The 21,498-nt window shown below is 48.1% G+C and overlaps 1 protein-coding gene across 6 annotated transcripts in view; it reads right to left on the bottom strand.

Annotated features, from left to right (window-relative positions):
- PPP3CC (protein phosphatase 3 catalytic subunit gamma) overlaps positions 1-19,920 on the bottom strand; it is a 60,704-nt gene extending 40,784 nt beyond the window's left edge. For all 6 annotated transcript variants that reach the window (XR_009115801.1, XR_009115800.1, XR_009115803.1 and 3 more), the window contains exon 1: positions 19,799-19,920. Coding sequence is in view for 2 of the 6 variants with exons in the window: in XM_058042428.1 (XP_057898411.1) it covers positions 19,799-19,850 (52 nt within the window). In the remaining 4 variants the exon portion in view is untranslated. The remainder of the gene's footprint in view (positions 1-19,798) is intronic.
- Positions 19,921-21,498: the final 1,578 nt, after the last annotated feature.

Below are 21,498 nucleotides of genomic sequence, written 5' to 3' on the forward strand. Positions count from 1 at the left end.
TCCCACAAGGAGCTGGGCACGACCAGGAACCAACTCTTCCTTTGCTCTGCCAGGGTTTCAGCCACCTCATTTGAATGAAACATCTCAATTTTATCCACCTCAATTTTATCTTTATCCATGCTCCGTTCTCTTGGCCACGAGGAAGAGATGTTCCCTCTCCAAGAGCAGGAACAGCCCTGAGAGCAACCTGCCCTGGAATTTTGTACCTCCAGGGCACTGAGAAGGGTGGAGAGACTCACCCAAGTTCCTGCTCCTCTCTGGAAAACAAGGAGATAAGCCCTTATCTCACCAAAAGAAATCAGAGCTGTGGAATGGCTTGGGATGGAAGGAGATTCCACCACCCCAGGTTGCTCCAAGCCCTGCCAGGGACATTTCCAGGGATCCAGAGCAGCCAAAACTCCTCTGGGAATTCCATCCCAGCCCCTCCCAGGGAAAAATTCCTTCTCTACATCCACCCTAAACTTCTCCTTTTTCAGCTCAAATCCATTGCTCCTCTCACTGCAACTCCAGGGTTGTCTGTGGAATGCCCAGGCAATGGTTAAGCTCATCCTCAGAGCCAGCTCCCAAATAATTAATGAAAATTATGAACAAACCACTCCCAACATTCCAAGAATTCAACCCTGTGACCTCTGTGCCACCTTCCCTCTACACACAAACCCAGGTGTTGCACCCAGGCTTGTTTGAACAGTGAAATGTGCAGGTGTGGGGTTTGTAAATGCACCAAGGGCACCCAAATCCACGGTGAGGAAAAGGCAATTCCTGCTCCACCAGAAAAGAGAATTCCTGATTTAACAGGAAAAGAGAATTCCTGCTCCACCAGAAAAGAGAATTCCTGCTCCACCAGAAAAGGGAATTCCTGTTTCACCAGGAAAAGAGAATTCCTGATTTAACAGGAAAAGCAATTCTTGCTCCACCAGGAAAGCGAATTCCTGTCTCACCAGGAAAGAGAATTCCTGCTCCACCAGAAAAGACAATTCCTGCTTTACCAGAAAAAGAGAATTCCTGTTCCACCAGAAAAGAGAATTCCTGCTTTAACAGGAAAAGAGAATTCTGCTCCACCAGAAAAGAGAATTCCTGCTCCACCAGGAAAAGAGAATTCCTTTTCCACCAGAAAAGAGAATTCCTGTTTCACCAGGAAAAGAGAATTCCTGCTCCACCAGAAAAGAGAATTCCTGATTTAACAGGAAAAGATAATTCCTGCTCCACCAGAAAAAGAGAATTCCTGCTCCATCAGGAAAAGGCAATTCCTGTTTCACCAGAAAAGAGAATTCCTGCTTTAACAGGAAAAGAGAATTCCTGTTCCACCAGAAAAGAGAATTCCTGCTCCACCAGGAAAAGAGAATTCCTGCTTTAACAGGAAAAGAGAATTCTGCTCCACCAGGAAAAGAAAATTCTGCTCCACCAGGAAAAGAAAATTCCTGTTCCACCAGGAAAAGAGAATTCCTGTTTCACCAGGAAAAGAGAATTCCTGTTCCACCAGGAAAAGAGAATTCCTGCTTTAACAGGAAAAGAGAATTCCTGCCCCACCAGGAAAAGAGAATTCCTGCTTTAACAGGAAAAGAGAATTCTGCTCCACCAGCAAAAGAGAATTCTGCTCCACCAGGAAAAGAGAATTCCTGCTCCACCACCAGGACACTGCTGAGGGCCCATCCACAACAAAAGGACACAAAAGCAAGACAAGTTTGAGGTGTGAAATGGATTAAAAGGTCAGGTGTGCTCAAGGGAAAATGAAAAGGAAATTAAAAGGGAAATCAAAGGGATCTCTTTGGCAAGATTCCATTTCCTGCCAAATTAACATGGATTTTATTTATTTTATGAGCAAGGGGGTATTTGCAACACTTTGACAGGACATAAAGCTGCTTTTCCACCACCAGCAGTGCTCATCCCTCAGTGCCAGATAAAAATCCCACAGGGGGAAAAAATAAAAATCCCATTCCTCCCTATCCCAGTCCTTAAAACACAATTAAAATTCAGCTTCATCAGGGCTGCCCCATCCCCACCTCCAGAGGAGAACTCAGAGTGAGCCACAAATGATTGTTTATACATCCCAGAGTCCCTGAGGCAGATTCATTACTGAAAAAGGAGCAGGAGCTCCGTGCCTGGAGAGGCAGCGCTGGCCAAACACTGCAGGGAAAAGGGATCCCCTAAATCCCCCCAAAAATAACCCCAAAGGGTGCAAAATTCACTAAAACAAACCAGAGAGAGGATTCCCTGCAGCTCCTGGTGCACAGCTGGGAGAAAATTAAAAAAGAAGCTCCTTCCCTGCTTGCTCACATCTGGGAGAGAATCCAAACAAAGCCCCTCCCTCAGCACAGAGCACATGGGGAGAGGTGAAATTTGGAGCAAAAAAAGCACATTTTGGGGCAAAACTGAGGATTTGGACACTGAGGAGGTTGAATGGGCTGGTAAAGGTAGAAAAGTCCACCAGGAGCCACCCAAACCCCTGGGGAAGGGAGAATTTCCAGAACTGAGCTGGGCACACGACAAAGAGCAGGGAGGGTTTTTATTTTCCTCTTTCCCAATTTGCTCCTCAGCACAGAGTGATGGTAAGAGATGAAATTTGGAGCAAAAAAAGCACATTTTGGGATAAAGCTAATGATTTGGGCATTGAGGAGGTTGAATGGGCTGGCAAAATTAGAAATATCCCAGGAAAAGTCCACCCAAACCCCTGAGGAAGGAAGAAGCTCCAGGGCTGAGTTGGGCACAGCACGAGCAGCAGGGATGGGGTTTTTTCCTCTTTCCCAATTTCCAAAATTCACTAAAACAAACTGGAAAAGGGATCCCCTAAATCCCCCAAAAATAACCCCAAAGGGTTCAAAATTCACTAAAACAAACCAGAGAGAGGATTCCCTGCAGCTCCTGGGGCACAGCTGGGAGTGAATCCCAACAAAGCCCCTTCCGTGCTTGCTCCTCAGCACAGAGTGATGGTAAGAGATGAAATTTGGAGCAAAAAAAGCACATTTTGGGGTAAAACTGAGGATTTGGACACTGAGGAGGTTGAATGGGCTGGTAAAGGTAGAAAAGTCCACCAGGAGCCACACAAACCCCTGTGGAAGGGAGAATTTCCAGGGCTGAGCTGGGCACACGACAAAGAGCAGGGAGGGTTTTTATTTTCCCTCTTTCCCAATTTCCAAAATTCACAACAACAAACTGGAAAAGGGATCCCCTAAATCCCCCAAAAATAACCCCAAAGGGTTCAAAATTCACTAAAACAAACCAGAGAGAGGATTCCCTGCAGCTCCTGGTGCACAGCTGGGAGAGAATCCCAACAAAGCCCCTTCCCTGCTCACTCCTCAGCACAGAGCACATGGGGAGAGGTGAAATTTGGAGCAAAAAAAGCACATTTTGGGGTAAAACTGAGGATTTGGATGCTGAGGAGGTTGAATGGGCTGGTAAAGGTAGAAATATCCCAGGAAAAGTCAACCCAAATCCCTGTGAAAGGGAGAATTTCCAGGGCTGAGCTGGGCACACGACAAAGAGCAGGGAGGGTTTTTATTTTCCTCTTTCCCAATTTGCTCCTCAGCACAGAGCACATGGGGAGAGGTGAAATTTGGAGCAAAAAAAGCACATTTTGGGGCAAAACTGAGGATTTGGACATTGAGGAGGTTGAATGGGCTGGCAAATGTAGAAATATCCCAGGAAAAGTCCACCCAAACCCCTGTGAAGGGAGAAGCAGCTCCAGGGCTGAGCTGAGCACTGCAGGGTGAGGTTTTTAAAATCTTTTCCCAATTTCCAAAGAGCCCAAAGTTATTTTTATCCCAGATTTTATTCCCATTCACACCTAACCTACATTCAGCTATTCAAAGCCAAGTCCAGGGCTCAGAGGGAAGAATGTGGAGAAATCCAGCACAGAAAAGTCACAGAAATTGCATTTTTTTTGCTGGGAAAAAGGTGGATTTTCAGCTTTCAGAGTTATTAATAAGGAACAAACCCTTGGAGGAAAAGCCCCCAAGGCCATAAATTCCAAATTCAGTGAGCAATTCCCAGCTCAGAGCACTGAGTGGAGGCCCAGGCAATAATAATGATAATAATAATAATGTTATTATTATATTATTCTTATTGCCATTTCCATCTGGTTTCCCCCAAATTTTTGCATGTTCCAATCCTTTTTTTTTGCTCTGGGGAAGGAACCTCCAGATTTCAAAAGTCCCAGAAATAAAGGGGAAAGTATTATTATTATTATTATTATTATTATTATTATTATTATTATTATTATTATTATTATTATTATTATTATTATTATTATTATTGAACCTGCAGAACCAGAGTCCCAAATAGAGGGGAAATAAAAACTTCCAGGGCTGAGAAGCAGAACTCTTATTATTGTAATTTCCATATTATTATTATTATTATTATTATTATTATTGAACCTGCAGAACCAGGTGTGTGTGTGTGCTTGATATCCTGATTTCTTATTTTTATTGGATCAAGCCCTAATAAATAATCTGGAAAATAATTTTCCAGGGCTGGCACAGGCAGCCTGACCCTGTCATGGCACAGAACTGTTCGTTCCAGCTGCAGGAACTGTGTGGAAAATAAAATAAAAATAAAAATAAAAATAAAAATGGAGCTTAGTCACCTCCCATCTGAGGAAATAATGAACTTCTCCCTTATTAAAATAAATATTAATGTCAAAGAAAAATCTCAAAATAAAGTAAAAATTTTCTTGTATAAAAGCCGCAAGAGCCAGGAATAATAGTAATAATAGTAATAATAGTAATAATAGTAATAGTAATAATAATAATAATAATAATAATAATAATAATAATAATAATAATAATAATAATAATAATAATAATAATAATAATAATGATGTTATATTATTCTTATTGCCATTTCTATGCTTTCCCCCAAAATTTTTGCATGTTCCAAATAATAAACATTAATGTCAGAGAAAAAAAATCTCCAAATGAAGTGAACACCTTCTTGTATAAAAGCAGCAAGAGCCAGGAATTATTATTATTATTATTATATTATTAATGCCATTTCCATGTTTTCCCTCAAATTTTTTGCATGTTCCAATCATTTTTTTTTTGCTTTGGGGAAGGAATCTCCAGAAATAAAGGGAAAATTATTACTATTATTATTATTAGTAGTAGTAGTAGTAGTAGTAGTGTTATTATTATTACTACTATTACTATTGTTAGTATTATTAGTATTACTACTATTATTATTGCCATTTCCATCTGTTTTCCCCCAAATTTTTGCATGTTCCAATCTTTCTATTTTGCTCTGGGGAAGGAATCTCCAAATTTCAGAAGCTCCAGAGACTCCCAAATAGAGGGGAAATAAAAACTTCCAGGGCTGAGAAGCAGAACTTTTATTATTGCAATTTCCATGTTTTCCCCCAAATTTTTGCACGTTCCAACCTTTCTATTTTGCTCTGGATAACGAACATCCAGATTTCAGAAGTTCCAGAAATAAAGGGGAACTAAATTCCAGTTTATCATGTCCTAGTTTTAGCCAGAACTCCCAACTGTGCTTCTGGTTTGGAGAGCTGCCTCTGATCCTCACCTGCAGCCACAGATTCATCATCATCATCATCATCATCATCATCATCATCATCATCATCATCATCATCATCATCATCATTATTATTATTATTATTATTGCCATTTCCATCTGTTTTCCCCTAAATTTTTGCATGTTCCAACCCTTCTTTTATGCTCTGGATAAGGAACATCCAGATTTCAGAAGTTCCAGAAATAAAGGGGAACTAAATTCCAGTTTATCATGTCCCAGTTTTAGCCAGAAAAATAAATTCCAGAAAAAAATAAATTCCAGTTTATCACGTCCCAGTTTTAGCCAGAACTCCCAACTGTGCTTCTGGTTTGGAGAGCTGCCTCTGATCCTCACCTGCAGCCACAGATTCATCATCATCATCATCATTATTATTATTATTATTACTGCCATTTCCATCTGTTTCCCCCAAATTTTTGCACCTTCCAGTCTTTCTATTTTGCTCTGGATAATGAACATCCAGATTTCAGAAGTTCCAGAAATAAAGGGGAAATAAATTCCAGAAATAAAGGGGAACTAAATTCCAGTTTATCATGTCCCAGTTTTAGCCAGAACTCCCAATTGTGCTTCTGGTTTGGAGAGCTGCCTCTGATCCTCACCTGCAGCCACAGATTCCTTTTTTGTAGGACGAGCAGAATTATCTCCTCACAATAACCCTAAAAATACCTGCATTGGAGGAGCTGGATGAAGGATTTTCTTCGAAGGGGACAGAGCTGGGATGGAGCAATGGAGCCAGCAGCAAATCTGTCCCTGCCTCAGCAGCTGCCAGGAGGAACACCCAAAATTTGAGGCCACGTTGGGAGAAGCTGGCAGGCCCCAAGGCTGAGCAGGAGCCAGGTGCATTTAAGGCTAAAAAAAAAGCAGGTGACAGCTCTGGGTATGGAAATGCAAACACAAACAGAGCACAGCCCTGGAAAATTATTTTCCAGATTATTTCTCAGGGCTTGATCCTATAAAAATAAGAAATCAGGATATCAAGCACACACACACCTGGTTCTGCAGGTTCTATAATAATAATAATAATAATAATAATAATAATAATAATGATACTTTCCCCTTTATTTCTGGAACTTCTGAAATCTGGAGGTTCCTTCCCCAGAGCAAAAAAGAAGGATTGGAACTTGCTCAGGGTCGTGCTCAGGGCTCCCACAGAAACCTGGGCTGTCCAAGAGGCTCCAAATCCACCCAGACCTCAGGCAGACATGAACAACCAAGGAAACATCACAGAATTCCAGAACGCTTTGGGTGGGAAGGGACATTCAAGATGATCTCATTCCAGCACAACTTCCACTAGGTCAGGTTGCTCCAAGCTGGACTTGGCCATTTCCAGGGATGCAAGCAGAGATTTTCAGGGAAAACCATCCCAGCGCCTCACCAGCCTCTGAAACCTCACAGCTCCCTGAACTGGGCTCACAGCTCCCTAAAATCTTTGGGATAGCAGTGATTATCCTGGTCTTGCTGGGAATTTGGCCAGCAAATGAGGCCAGGAGCAAGCAAGGTGCCTTTGCTGAGGAGGATTCCCCAGGCTAGGTCAGGTTGCTCCAAGCTGGACTTGGCCACTTCCACGGATGGGGCAAGCAGAGATTTTCAGGGAAAACCATCCCAGCGCCTCACCAGCCTCTGAAACCTCACAACTCCCTAAAATCCTTGGGCTAGCAGTGATTATCCTGGTTTTGCTGGTAATTTGGCCAGTAAAAGTGAGGCCAGGAGCAAGCAAGGTGCCTTTGCTGAGGAGGATTCCCCAGCAGAGCTCAGGGCTGAGGTTTTGCCACGGCTGCTGATTCTAGGCTAGGTCAGGTTGCTCCAAGCTGGACTTGGCCATTTCCAGGGATGCAAGCAGAGATTTTCAGGGAAAACCATCCCAGTGCCTCATCAGCCTCTGAAACCTCACAGCTCCCTGAAATGTGCTCACAGGTCCCAAAAATCTTCGGGATAGGAGTGATTATCCTGCTCCCCTGTGCCCACAGCTCCCTGAAATCCTTGGGCTAGCAGTGATTATCCTGGTCCTGCTGGGAATTTGGCCAGTAAAAGTGAGGCCAGGAGCAAGCAAGGTGCCTTTGCTGAGGAGGATTCCCCAGGCTAGGTCAGGTTGCTCCAAGCTGGACTTGGCCACTTCCAGGGATGGGGCAAGCAGAGATTTTCAGGGAAAACCATCCCAGTGCCTCACCAGCCTCTGAAACCTCACAGCTCCCTGAAATCCTTGGGCTAGCAGTGATTATCCTGGTCCTGCTGGGAATTTGGCCAGTAAAAGTGAGGCCAGGAGCAAGCAAGGAGCCTTTGCTGAGAAGGATTCCCCAGCAGAGCTCCGGGCTGAAGTTTTGCCAGGGCTGCTGATTCCAGAGGCCAAGTGAGGTTGCTCCAAGCTGGACTTGGCCACTTCCAGGGATGGGGCAAGCAGAGATTTTCTGGGAAAATCATCCCAGTGCCTCACCAGCCTCTGAAACCTCACAGCTCCCTGAACTGGACTCACAGCTCTCTAAAATCCTTGGGCTAGCAGTGATTATCCTGGTACCCTGTGCCCACAGCTCCCTGAAATCCTTGGCATAGCAGTGATTATCCTGGTCCTGCTGGGAATTTGGCCAGTAAAAGTGAGGCCAGGAGCAAGCAAGGTGCCTTTGCTGAGGAGGATTCCCCAGCAGAGCTCAGGGCCGAGGTTTTGCTGGTGCTGGTCCCACCAGGTGGAGCTGGAACTCTGCTCCAGGCAGGATTAAACCCAGGAGGGTTTAATTCGAGCAGAGGTGACTTAAGCCTCAGCAGGCAGCAGCTCCCAAACCCTCCTGGCACAGCAGCCAGGGCTCCTCACACCCCACAACCTCAACGAAGCTGAACCCAGAGCTGGATCTGTGGGGTTGGCCTGGCTCCTGCTCCTGCCAAAGATCCCCATGGATCAGAGACCTCAAAATACTCTCAGTGGGCACCCTCAGCCTCCCTGAAGTGATAAAATCCACATTTGCTTGCAAGTTCCCAGCTCAGATTTGGCTCCTAATGAGCGGCACTGATGCGGATTTTCCTGGGATTGTCATTGAGCCAATGAGTCCAGAGCAGGGACATCACTGAGGGCCAGCTCAGCAAGCAGAGACCAAAACTCTGCAATTCCAGCCTGGAAAAACTCTCTCTTTGAGAGCCTGCAGCTCTACAAACTTCCCAGAGGGTAAAAATCAATGTATTCCCAGAAAATCATCACTCAACAAAGCCAGTGTCTGCCTCTCGTTGGTGGGATTGCGAGGAGTCACTGCAAAGCCTGAGGGGAAAAACGAGGGGGAAAAGGAGGGGGAAAAGGGAGGAGGGAAAAGGAGGAGGAGGAAAAAAGGAAGAGGATGAGGAAAAAAGGAGGAGGAAAAGAAAGGGAGGGGGAAAGGAAAAGGAGGAGGGAAAAAGGAGGAGGAAAAAAGGAAGAGGATGAGGAAAAAAGGAGGAGGAAAAAGGAGAGGGGGAAAAAGGAGGAGGAAAAAGGGAAAAAGGAGGAGGAAAAAGGAGAGGGGAAAAAAGCAAAAGGAAAAAGGAGGAAAAAAGCAGGAGGAGGAAAAGGAGGAAGAGCAGGAAGAGGAGGAAAAAGGAGGAGGAAAAAAGGAGGAGGAAAAGAAAGGGAGGAGGAGAGGAAAGGGAGGAGGAAAAAAGGAGGAGGAAAAGGAAGAGGAAAGGGAGGGGGGGAAAAGGAGGAGGAAAAAGGAGAGGGGAAAAAGGAGGAGGAGGAAAAAAGGAAGAGGATGAGGAAAAAAGGAGGAGGAAAAGAAAGGGAGGGAGAAAGGAAAAGGAGGAGGAAAAAAGGAGGAGGGAAAAAGGAGGAGGGAAAGGAAGAGGGGAAAAAAGGAGGAGAAAAGGAGGAGAGAAAAAGGAGGAGGAAAAAGGAGGGGGGAAAAAAGCAAAAGGAAGAAGGAGGAAAAAAGCAGGAGGAGGAAAAGGAGGAGGGAAGGAAAACATTGAGGAGGAAAAAAGGAGGAGGGAAAAGAGGAGGAGAAAGGAGGAGGAGGAAAAAGGAGGAGGAAAAAGGAGGAGGAAAGGAAAAGGCGGAGAAAAGAAAGGGAGGAGGAAAAGAAGAGGAGAAAAAGGAGGAGGAAAAAGGGAGGAGGATGAAAAAAGGAGGAGGAAAAAGGGAGGAGGGAAAAGAGGAAAAAAAGGAGGAGAAAAGGAAAAGGAGGAGGAAAACGGAGAGGGGGAAAAGGAGGGGGGAAAAGGAGGGGGAAAAAAGCAGAGGGAAAAAAGAGGAAAAAAGCAGGAGGAGGAAAAGGAAGAAGAGGAGGAAAAGGAAGAAGAGGAGGAAAAGGAGGAGGGAAGGAAAAGGAGGAGGTAAAAGGAGGAGGAAAACATTAAGGAGGAAAAAATTAAGGAGGAAAAAAGGGGAAGGGTGAAAAAGGAGGAAGAAAAAAAGAGGAGGAAAAAGAAGGAGGAGGAGGAAAAAAGGAGGTGAAAAGGAAAAGGAGGAGGAGGACAAAAGGAGGAGGAAAAGGAGAAGAAAAGGAGAAGGAGAGAAGGAGGAAGAAAAAGGAGGCGGGTGAAAAAGGAGGAGGAAGAAAAGGAGGAGGAAAGGAAAAGGATGAGCAAAAAAGGAGGAGGAAAAAATTCAGGAGGAAAAAATTAAGGGGGGAAAAAGGAGGGGAAAAGAAACGGAGGAGGAAGAAAAGGAGGAGGAAAGAGAAAAAAACAGGAGGAGGAAAAAAGGAGGAGAAGGAGGAAAAGAAATGGAGGAGGAGAAAAAAACAGGAGGAGGAAAGGAAAAGGAGGAGGAAAAAGGAGGAAGCTTAGAGCAAACAGCTGCAGCTACTTTAAAAAAAAAGTGACTTCCCCCAAGGAGCAGGGAGGGATTCCTGGATGTCAGCAGGCAGGGAAATTCACCACCTGTTTGCCAAGGTTCCAGCCTGGCCACTAATAGCTCATTAACGGAGGCCCAGCGGGGGCTTGGTGGAAAAGGCAAATCCCAGGAATGTGAACCCAACCCTGCCACGGCTCCCAAGGGCTTCTGGAGCCCATTTCAAACCTGCTCTAAGCAAACACAACTTTGTGTCCTTCCAAGATCTGTGCTCCAGGGAACAGGCTGATCCACGTGGGAATCCTGGGCAGAGCAACCCCCAGGAAAAATTCCTGCTGGAGCAGCAAAAGGAAATGGGAAATGTGAGCACAAAATGGAGAAATGGGAAATGTGAGCACAAAATGGAGAAATGGGAAATGCGAGCACAAAATGATGAATTTGGACACAATCTGGGCCTTGGTCTCTCTTCTCCTTCTCCTTCTCCTTCTCTTCTCTTCTCTTCTCTTCTCTTCTCTTCTCTTCTCTTCTCTTCTCTTCTCTTCTCTTCTCTTCTCTTCTCTTCTCTCTTCTCTCTTCTCTTCCCTTTTCTCTTCTCTTCTCTCTTCCCATCTCAGGCCTCAAACCCTCACCCTGAGTTGGATCCTCATTGTTTTCAACTGCTCTGCATAAAATATTCCTTGTCAGGTGCTTATTCCCAGATTTAGGAACATCTGTACCAAGGTCCAAAGGGAGCTGCACAGAATTCAGATCTTCCTGGTGGACATCAGCCAGAGCAAAGCAAAAAACAGGCCCCAAAAATTGGGATAAATCAGTCCCAGAGCAGATTCCCAGATCCACACGGCAGGGATGAGCAGGATGAGAGGAGGCTCCAGCTCCTGCTGACTCAGCAATTCCTGTGCCCTGGTCACTCCTCCTCCAGGAAACCCTCGTGGGATTTTTCCAGGACATCACCTTTGGGATAATATTCTGCTCGAGAAGCCATTTTACCACATCTTGCTCTGCTCAGCAGCTGATAAAAGGGAATATTTTCTGGAGCAATCTAGGCTGACAGCACTTCCTCGTGTTCTGAAATTCACCCTGAATCACTTGGGAAATTCATCCTGGGAAATTCTCCTTGGAGAAATTATTTCATTTCAACTCTTATTTGGAAACTCTTATTCTTTTGGACCATCATGCCAAAAGGAAGCTCCAGGTGGAAAATTGGTGGAGAATTTTGGAGAAAAAACTCCCCCTGAGCTCCTCAGGATCCCAATCAGAGGGGATCCCAGTGGCCCTCAATGGAAACAGGGGCAGTGGGATCTGAGATCCCAGAACCCCAAAAAGATTTGGGTTGGAAGGATCATTAAGGACATTAAAGGACCATTTGGACATTAAGGATCACCTTGTCCCAGAAAATCATCACTCAACTGGTGCTCCCACCAGGCAGCAGTGAGGTTTTGGTTCAGAGGCTGGAAAATCAGAACAGCCTGGACAGCCAAAAATTCCTCCTCCTGCCAGGAAAATCCTTAAAATCTGCACTGAAATTTCCTTTTCTTTAGAGCATCCATCTTCCATTCATCACCTCACTCTCCCCCATGCATCCTGAGGGGCTTTCCCAGGATATTTGCAGATTCCTGAAAGTGTCCAACGCCAGGCTGGATGGGGATTACAGCAATGTGGGATAGTGGAAGGTGCAATGAGGTGAGCTTTAGGATAATTTTCCAACTCAAACCCTTCCAGGATTCCACACCTGACCTGGTTCACCAGGATGTGCTCCTTTGGCACAGCAATCCTGACCTCCAGGAGCCTCTGAGAGCCCAGCCCTGCATCATGGGATCACTCTGATGCCCAATATTGCTCTTCCTGCCAGGAAAATCCTTAAAAATCCTTAAAATCTGCACTGAAATTTCCTTTTCTTTAGAGCATCCATCACCTCACTCTGCCCCAACCATCCTGAGGGATTTTCCCAGGATATTTGCAGATTCCTGAAAGTGTCCAAGGCCAGGCTGGATGGGGATTACAGCAATGTGGGATAGTGGAAGGTGCAATGAGGTGAGCTTTAGGATCCTTTTCCAACCCAAACCCTTCCAGGATTCCACATCTGCCCCTTGGCACAGCAATCCTGACCTCCAGGAGCCCCTGGGAGCCTCTGGGAGCCCAGCCCTGCATTATGGGATCACTCTGATGCCCAACACTGCTCTTCCTGCCAGGAAAATCCTTAAAAATCCTTAAAACCTGCATTGAAATTTCCTTTTCTTTAGAGCATCCACCTCAATCTGCCCTCTCCCCCATGCATCCTGAGGGATTTTCCCAGGATATTTCCAGATTCCCCATCCTGGAAGTGTCCAGGGTCAGGCTGGATGGGGAATACACCAATGTGGGAGGTGCAATGAGGTGAGCTTTAAGATCATTTTCCAACCCAAACCCTTCCAGGATTCCACAGCTGCCCCTTGGCACAGCAATCCTGACCTCCAGGAGCCTCTGAGAGCCCAGCCCTGCATTATGGGCTCACTCTGCCTGCTCCCTCATTCCTGCTCTTTAATGATGTCACATTCCATTAGGATCTGAGCCATGCCCAGCCCTAAACACGGGCAGGGAATACCTGGCAAAGCAGCCAAGCTGGGAAGGATCCCAGACAAATATAGATCCCCAAGGAGTATCTTTAGATTAGCAGGCAGCTCTGCCCCCACTGAGACCCCAGGATTTACCTAAATAGCTCCTTCAGCACAGCCCAGTGCTCAGAGCTATTTTAAGCCAGCACCCTGCCCTACTTCCTAAGGAGCAGCCTTCCCTTCTCTGTGCAGCCAGAGCAGCCCAAAGGCACTGCTCTCTCCACTCTGATACCTTTCATGAAATAAAAAAAATACATTTTTGGCACGGGAGCTAATTAATCTGGGCTCATTTATTGCCACAAGGCCCTTCATGGCCTGGAGGAGGGTAAATGGGATGAACTTTTGCAGGGTTGATAGGCAGGAAAATAAAATTAAACAGGGGAATTCTGAGGGGCACAACCTGCACACCCACCTGAGGCTGCTGCCCATGCAGGGCCACTTCTACCATCCAAACTTGTTCCAAGCTGGCCTTGGGCACTTCCAGGGGCAGCCACAGCTTCTCTGGGAATCCCTTTTCAATATCCCATCTAAACCTTGCCCTCCTTCAAGTGGCAGACACAGACCATAATGTTTATTTTGCCTTCCCCACTGCCCTGCACACCCACCTGAGGCTGCTGCCCATCCAGTGCCAGCCCTGCCATGACAGGAACAACCTGAATAATGTGGATTTTGTAGCATGTGGATCCATCAATCCCAAGATGGGATATTGGGAAGGAATTCCTGGCTGGGATGGAAGTGCCCAAGGCCAGCTGGGAACAGTTTTGGATGGGCACTGGATGGGCAGCAGCCTCAGGAGCGTGTGCAGGGGGGAAGGAAAAACAGAAGAAGGCCTTGGGCACTTCCAGGGGCACTTCTCTGGGAATTCCTTCCCAATATCCCATCTAAACCTTGCCCTCCTCCATCTCCAAGTGGCAGACACAGACCCTCATGTCTGTTTTGCCCTCCCCACTGCACACCCACCAGAGGGAAGGGAAAAATCCCAATCCATGTGCCCTAAAGCTTTATCACTGCTCCTCAATGTTGTTTTGAGCCCAAGGCTGGGTTTGGGGTTTGCCATCAGCATTTTTGTCATTCATTAGCAAGCAGAGCATCCCTGGATCTCAGCATCTGGCAGCTCTGCCTCTGTTTGTGTCATCCCAGGGACACAGTTTGTGTCATCCCAAAATATTCACCTCTGGATTAATTTTTGGGATGAAATGCCACAAAATCAGGCCCAAACCAGCCCCTTTCCCCAGGATTTATGGATAATGAAACAATGTTCCTGTTTATACATAACAATAATAAGAATATTGGAATGACTCTGATGAGTTTTGGGTTTTTTTTTTTCTGGAAACCCCCCCCAAAATATCAGATTCCCAAGTAATTGAATTCCATGGGATGCCATGGGGTTCCTGCTTTAAGGACTGCCTCACCCCACACCTCCTTGAGCCCTGGCCAGCCAAGTTGCTGCATTATGACACAACTTGCTGTTTAGGGATCCCCCTCCATGTCTTGACCCTGCTGGCATTCACACTTTTCCCTTGGCATCCCAAGGTCTGAGCACATGGACCTTGGCCTTTCTTCCATTTTTAGAGCTCCTTTTCCCCCTTAATTCCTGCAAGACATCAACACTAAACAAACCACTGAGTTTAAAACCCCACAATCTCCTTTCATTTATGATTCTCCTCAATTAAAAAACCCACTTTGACTTTCCTATCGGCGCTTGCTCCGTGATGAAAATTCCCAACCTGGAGAATATCCAACACTCCAGCTCCCAGAGTTGTAGATGATATTAAAAACAAGGTGGGAAGAAAGCTGCACATTTTTTTTTTTTTTTTCATCCCCCAAAAGCATCTTCAGGCAGTGAGATGAACTGGAAGAGCCTCTGAACTCCCTGAGGAGGCAGGGATGGAGCTGAAGATGGGTGTGTGGAACAGAGGGTGTGTGGAACAATTCCTGTGGGATCTTCTCTGTGTCTGCAGCTGCAGAGAGGAGGGAGAGGCTCCTTGGATGTGATTCCAGCTGGGCTGAGGGTGGAGGTGTCACTGAGGCTCAAATCACCTCATTCCACCCCTTATCCCACCTCATTCCACATCTCCCACTCTCCCAGGACTTGGGCACTTCCAGGGATCCAAGGGCAGCCACAGCTCCTCTGGGAATTCCATCCCAGCCACGAATTTCTTCCCAATATCCCATTTATCATCCACCCCTTGTCCCAAATTCCTCTCCCTGCTGAAACACATCCCACACGAAATGGACACTGAAATTTCAGAGGTTTAAAAATCCCACACAAACCCTTTCATTGGGAGATGAACTGGAAGAGCCTCTGAACTCCCTGAGGAGGCAGGGATGGAGCTGAGGCTGGGTTTGGGCTCCCCAGAGGGTGTGTGGAACAATTCCTGTGGGATCTTCTCTGTGTCTGCAGCTGCAGAGAGCAGGGAGAGGCTCCTTGGATGTGATTCCAGCTGGGCTGAGGGTGGAGGTGTCACTGAGGCTCTGGGATATTCCCAAAAATCCTTGGCTGGGTGTGAAACAGGTCAGTGGCAGCAGAGAATTGTGGATTATGGAATGGGCTGGGGGATAAAGGGACTTGAAATCACCTCACTCCAGCCTTTATCCCACCTCATTCCATCCATTATCCCACCTCATTCCACCCCTTATCCCACCTCATTCCACCCCTTATCCCACCTCATTCCACATCTCCCACTCTCCCAGGACTTGGGCACTTCCAGGGATCCAGGGGCAGCCACAGCTCCTCTGGGAATTCCATCCCAGCCAGGAATTCCATTCCCAATATCCCATTTATCATCCACTCCTTGTCCCAAATTCCTCTCCCTGCTGAAACACATCCCACACCAAGTAGACAATGAAATTTCAGTTTAAAATTCCCACACACTTTCAGTGTCTTCCATTTGGGAAAAAAAAACCAGATTGGACATGGAGAAAGGTGCCTGAAAGTTATTAAGAAAGGACAACAAAGCACAAATTGGGAAAATCCACCCAATTCCAGGATATCTTTGGAAACAGCACCAGCTTTACACCACAATTCCTGGGATTTCCTTTAAATTTCAGATTTTCCTCAATTAAAAAGCCTCAGAAAAGCAGGGAAACACTTCAGGAATTCCAGCCAGGAATTAGGGATGTCTCTGAACAGAGAGCACTGGATCCCAGCTGCACCCAGCCCAACATTTTGTCCATGATACACAAAATAATAATAATAACACATAGATAAGAGAAAAATCCCAGTGGATTATTTGCTCTGGTGTCTAAATAGCAATATCTGAGGTTTTGAAAGGATTTGTCATGGATGCAACTGGACACAGCTCTGCTTCCCAGAGGATTTTACACTTTCTGGCAGGAAGAATGGAGCAGGTGCACAAAATTCAACCAAAAAATGACCACAAAATTCAACCAAATATGACCACTAAATTCAACCACATATGATCACAAAATTCAACCAAATATGACCACTAAATTCAACCAAATATGACCAAAAAATTCAACCAAATATGACCAAAAAATTCAACCAAATATGACCACAAAATTCAACCAAATATGACCACAAAATTCAACCAAAAAATGACCACAAAATTTAACCAAAAAATGACCACAAAATTCAACCAAATATGGCCAAAAAATTCAACCAAATATGACCACTAAATTTAACCAAATATGACCACAAAATTCAACCAAATATGACCACTAAATTCAACCAAAAAATGACCACAAAATTCAACCAAATATGGCCAAAAAATTCAACCAAATATGACCACAAAATTCAACCAAATATGACCACTAAATTCAACCAAATATGACCAAAAAATTCAACCAAATCTGACCAAAAAAGCACTTCAGGTTTCTTTTAATCACCCTGAGCTCCAGGATTGCAGCAGCACCATTCCCACCTGCCTGAATAATGTGGATTTTTTAGGATGTGGATACATCAATCCCATGGATCCACCAGGTAATTCAAGCCCAATTTTGGGATAATTCAGACAACCAGACTTCCTAATCCTTCAGATTTCCAGCAGAATCTTCCCAAGTGCTCTCTAGAGATCAAAATTTGGACATTATTCTCCATCACCATCAGCTTCCTGCTAAAACTGTGCTACAAAGAGCAATTATTGCCTTAAAATTTGAAATATTAATAAAAAGAAACTCCTGACAAACCCCAAAATGAGAGATTTAAAAAGCTGTTCCTGACCTACCCCAAAAGCCAAGATTTTAATAAAAAAAGTTTCCTGAAGCACCCAAAAATGGGAGATTTTATAAAAAGCAATTGATGGCCTACCCCAAAATTCAAGATTTTCATAAAAATCCATTCTTGACACACCCCAAAATTTGTGATTTTAATAATGAAGCTCCCCCAGTACAAGTTTTAGCCTAAAACTCTATTTCCTCTGACTGACTAAACATAATTACAGTTCAGACCTTCTGCAGGGCCCAGGAGATGTAAATATATAGGTTAAACATAGTTAAAATTCCACATCCTACTTAATTGCAGGCATTTTCCACGGAACAAAACGAGCTTTTTATCTTCACTTTTTAATTATTAATAACCACGAACAATTGTCACCACCTTTCAACAATAACCCTGGCCTGAGGAGGAGATATTTCTCCCCAAATTTCCACAGGCACTGGGGCAACATGAGGCAATTTTGGGAGGATTTTGGGGAGATTTTGGGGCGATTTTGGGGCGAGCAGGCCCTGAGCCTCCACCCTACCTGGATAGGGATTAATGGCAGCGATTAGCAGGATTTTTGTGGGGTTGCCAAAGCGCTGAGAGGGACCAGCAGGATCTCTGAGAGGGATTCCCAGGAATCTGGAAGCCCCGGGAAGAGGGAGAACGCCTGGATCCGGCCGACTCAGCTGAATCATAATGGCTGCATTGCCATTACCTTTCCCGAACAAGGCCAACCTAAACACAGGCAGCTGCCTGGGATTTAGCAGGAGATTTACAGACAGCACCGGCCACTCAGCCTGCCTGGAGACCTACAAATCACCACAGCACATGCAGGGCTCCGGGAACACCCCGGATCCCCCCCAAATCTGGGAGCACTTTGGGATTATTCCCATTAAAAACAAAACCCCTCCCGCCGTGGAGCTTCCCCCGAGCCTGAGGGGCCTCCACGCTCCGGATCCCCTTTCCCTGAGGTTTGAGGTTATTAACATCAAACATGTGATCGGCCACATGACAGGCTAAAGGCTAAAAAGGAAAAAAAAAAATAAATATATAAATGAAGAAATAAATAAAAAAACGGCTTGGACACACATGCAGAGGGGAAGGGAGGGATGGCAGCGTGGTGGGTTACAGCTCCATGGCCGGGGATTACAAGCATTGCTGGGAAATCTGCTGCTTTTCCAGCGGCCCGGAATGATGGAAGCCATGGCGGGAGGAGGTTTAATAACGGGGTGATTGTGTAACTTGGAGCCTCCCGGCGAAAGTTGAGGCACCCAGTGGATGTTCCTGGTGCAGGGGGACGAGGATGGCACCGGATCAATTAGGGCAGCGAAATGTGCATCCCCCCCCACCCCAGCCTCCTCCTCCTCCTCCTCCTCCTCCTCCCGATCCAGGAGTTTCTCCGCTAACGTATTTCTCTCCTCATTAACTGCTTCGGTGTCTTCTGCTCTTTCCAAAATAGTACCTACTATAACGGGGCCGCAGAGGGGGCCAGCTGGCACCGGCCGCAGGGCATCCAGACACGGAGCAGGGATTTGGGGGAGGAAAGGCACGGGGGGCTGGCCTGGATCGGGGCAGGGAGGGCTCTCATCGCCCTGCTCCCCCAGATCCTCAGGGGAACCCCAGTTCCACCCACAGCACCCCAATCTTGGGTGGGGGGGTGATGAGGCCCAGGCCAGGATGGGGATTCCCCCCATCCCACAAACGGGATGTCCCCTGCTGTCCCCCCCCTTCCTTGGCACCGCTGTGCCCCCACGCCACAGAATGGAGGGAGGGGGCTGCATCCTCTTGGAACAGGGAGGGCTAAAAATGTCCCCCTCACCCCTCAGTGCAGGTGCCCCCCACAAATCAGAGATGCCCCCCAGCTCCTCTGCAGAGGTTTCTGCCTGAACAGGAGGTGTCCCCCCAGCCCGACCCCCCCCATCAGGGCTCCCCTTTATGGGGGCTGCTCCAGGCCTCCCCCTGCGCTCTCTCTCGGGGATGACCCCCCAAACCATGCTCTCCCCCTGATTTTCCAGCCTCCCCGCAATCTCCTCCCACTCAGGGGATGATGCCCCCCAAACCAGAGTCATCCCCAACGGGGGTCACCCCTCAGAACACCCCCTCCTCAGTGCTCCAGGCATCCCCAGCCCCCAAAGCCCTCCTTTAACGGGGCTGCCCCTCCAGAATACCCCCCAAAATCACGCTGCCCTCGCCCTTCCTCGGTTCTCCCCCCACCCTGGGGACCCCCCCTCAAACCAGGCTCTCCCTCCATTAAAGGTTCCCCTCACCCAAACCAGCTCCCCCTCCATTAAAGGTTCCCCTCACCCAAACCAGGCATCCCCCTCCCTTTCTCCGGGTTTCCCCAGACGGGGGGGCTCCGCTAACCTGGGGACCCCCCCAAACCAGGCATACCCCCATATTTCTGGGGAATATCCCCCTAAACCAGGCTCCCCCTCCTCCCATATCACGCTCCCTCCCTCTCTTTTCTCCGGGCTCCTCCAACCTGGGGACCCCCAAAATGAACCGCCCTCCTTTCTCCGGGCTCCCCCACTTTGAAGGAGCCCCCCTTTAACCACGCTCCCTCCCATAAAATCACTCTTCAACCCCCCCTTTTTTCCGGCCTCCTCCAAACCATGAGCCCCCCCATAAAGCAGGCAGATTCCCCTCCCCTTTCTCGGGGCTCCCCCAGCTTGGGGACCCCCCCACACCTCGCTCGCCCCCCGTTTCTCGCGGCCCCCCTCCGCCGAGCCCCCCCCGCGCCCCCCGCGCAGGCAGGGGGCGCCCTCGCCGCCCCCTCACCCTTGACGATGCGCTCGGTGGTCGGCAGCTTGTTGTGGCCGCGCCCGGACATGGTGGCGGTGGCGGCGGCGGCACCGCTGCCCGCCGTGCCCCGCTCCGCTCCCGTCACCCGGAGCGGGGGCCGCGCGGGTGCTCCCGGCGGACCCGCTGGGCTGCCCCGGCAGCGGCGGCTCCGCGGCGCTGCGCTCCCCCCGTCCCGCCCCCGCCGCCGCCGCCGCCGCCACACCGCCCTCCGCCCTCTGCTCCCCCCCCACGCCTGCGCCTGCGCCACGCCCGCCCCGCCCCGCCCGCCATCTTGGAGGGGAAGGGGGCGTTGCTAAGCAACGGGGGGGCAACATGGCGGCGGCGCTGAGGGTGCTTGGCGCTGCCCTCGGGCACAGCTTTGCTGGGGAATATCCCCTAAACCAGGCTGCCTTCGCTGGGAGGGACTGTGAGGATCAGCCAATGCCGCCCCTGCTGTGGGCAGGGACAGCTTACACTATCCCAGGGTGGCCTTGGACACTTCCAGGGATCCAGGGGCAGCCCCAGCTTCTCTGGAGATTTTATCCCATCCCCTCACCACCCTCACAGCCCGGAATTCCTCACCAGTATGCCATCCATCCCTGCCCTCTGGCAGTGGGAGTCCCAAGTTTCCTCCTGAAACACATCCAGGAGGTTCCCACATAAAGCGGACACTGACATTTCAGGGGTGTAAAATTCCCACACGCTTTTTCAATGTCTTCCATTTGGGAAAAAGAAAAACAGACTGGAGATGGAGAAAGGCGCCTGAAAGTCTTCAAGAAAGGACTTTCCTTCCCCAATATCCCATCCATCCCTGCCCTCTGGCAGTGGAAGCCATTCCCTGTGTCCTGTCCCTCCATCCTTGTCCCCAGTCCCTCTCCTGGAGCCCCTTCAGGCCCTGTGAGGGGCTCTGAGCTCTCTCTGGAACTTTCTCTTCTCCCTTGGGCACTTCCAGGGATGGAGCAGCCACAGCTCCTCTGGAATTCCATCCCAGCCCCTCCCCTCCCTCATTCCTCCCAGAAATCCCACCCCAATCTCACTTTTCCCAGTTTGAAGCCATTCCCTGTGTCCTGCCCCTCCATCCGTTGTCCCCAGTCCCTCTCCTGGAGCCCCTTCAGGCCCTGTGAGGGGCTCTGAGCTCTCTCTGGAACTTTCTCTTCTCCCTTGGGCACTTCCAGGGATGGAGCAGCCACAGCTCCTCTGGAATTCCATCCCAGCCCCTCCCCTCCCTCATTCCTCCCAGAAATCCCACCCCAATCTCACTTTTCCCAGTTTGAAGCCATTCCCTATGTCCTGCCCCTCCATCCCTTGTCCCCAGTCCCTCTCCTGGAGCCCCTTCAGGCCCTGGCAGGAGCTCTGAGCTCTCCTGGATCCTTCCCTTCCCCAGCTGAACACCCCCAGCTCTCCCAGCCTGGCTCCAGACAGAAAATTTCTGAGGGAAAGGCAAAATAGACACGATGGTCTGTGTCTACCACCTGAAGATGAAGGAGGGCAAGGTTTAGATGGGATATTGGGAAGGAATTCCTGGCTGGGATGGAATTCCCAGAGAAGCTGTGGCTGCCCCTGGATCCTTGGAAGTGCCCAAGGTCAGGATGAAGCAACTTTGGATAATAAAAAGTGTCCCTGCCATGGCAGGGGTGGCACTGGATGGGCTTTAACCAACCCAAACCATTCCAGGAATTCCATGACCCCATCCTGCA

Source organism: Melospiza georgiana, chromosome 31, assembly GCF_028018845.1.
Source record: "Melospiza georgiana isolate bMelGeo1 chromosome 31, bMelGeo1.pri, whole genome shotgun sequence".
Taxonomy (NCBI): Eukaryota; Metazoa; Chordata; class Aves; order Passeriformes; family Passerellidae; genus Melospiza; species Melospiza georgiana.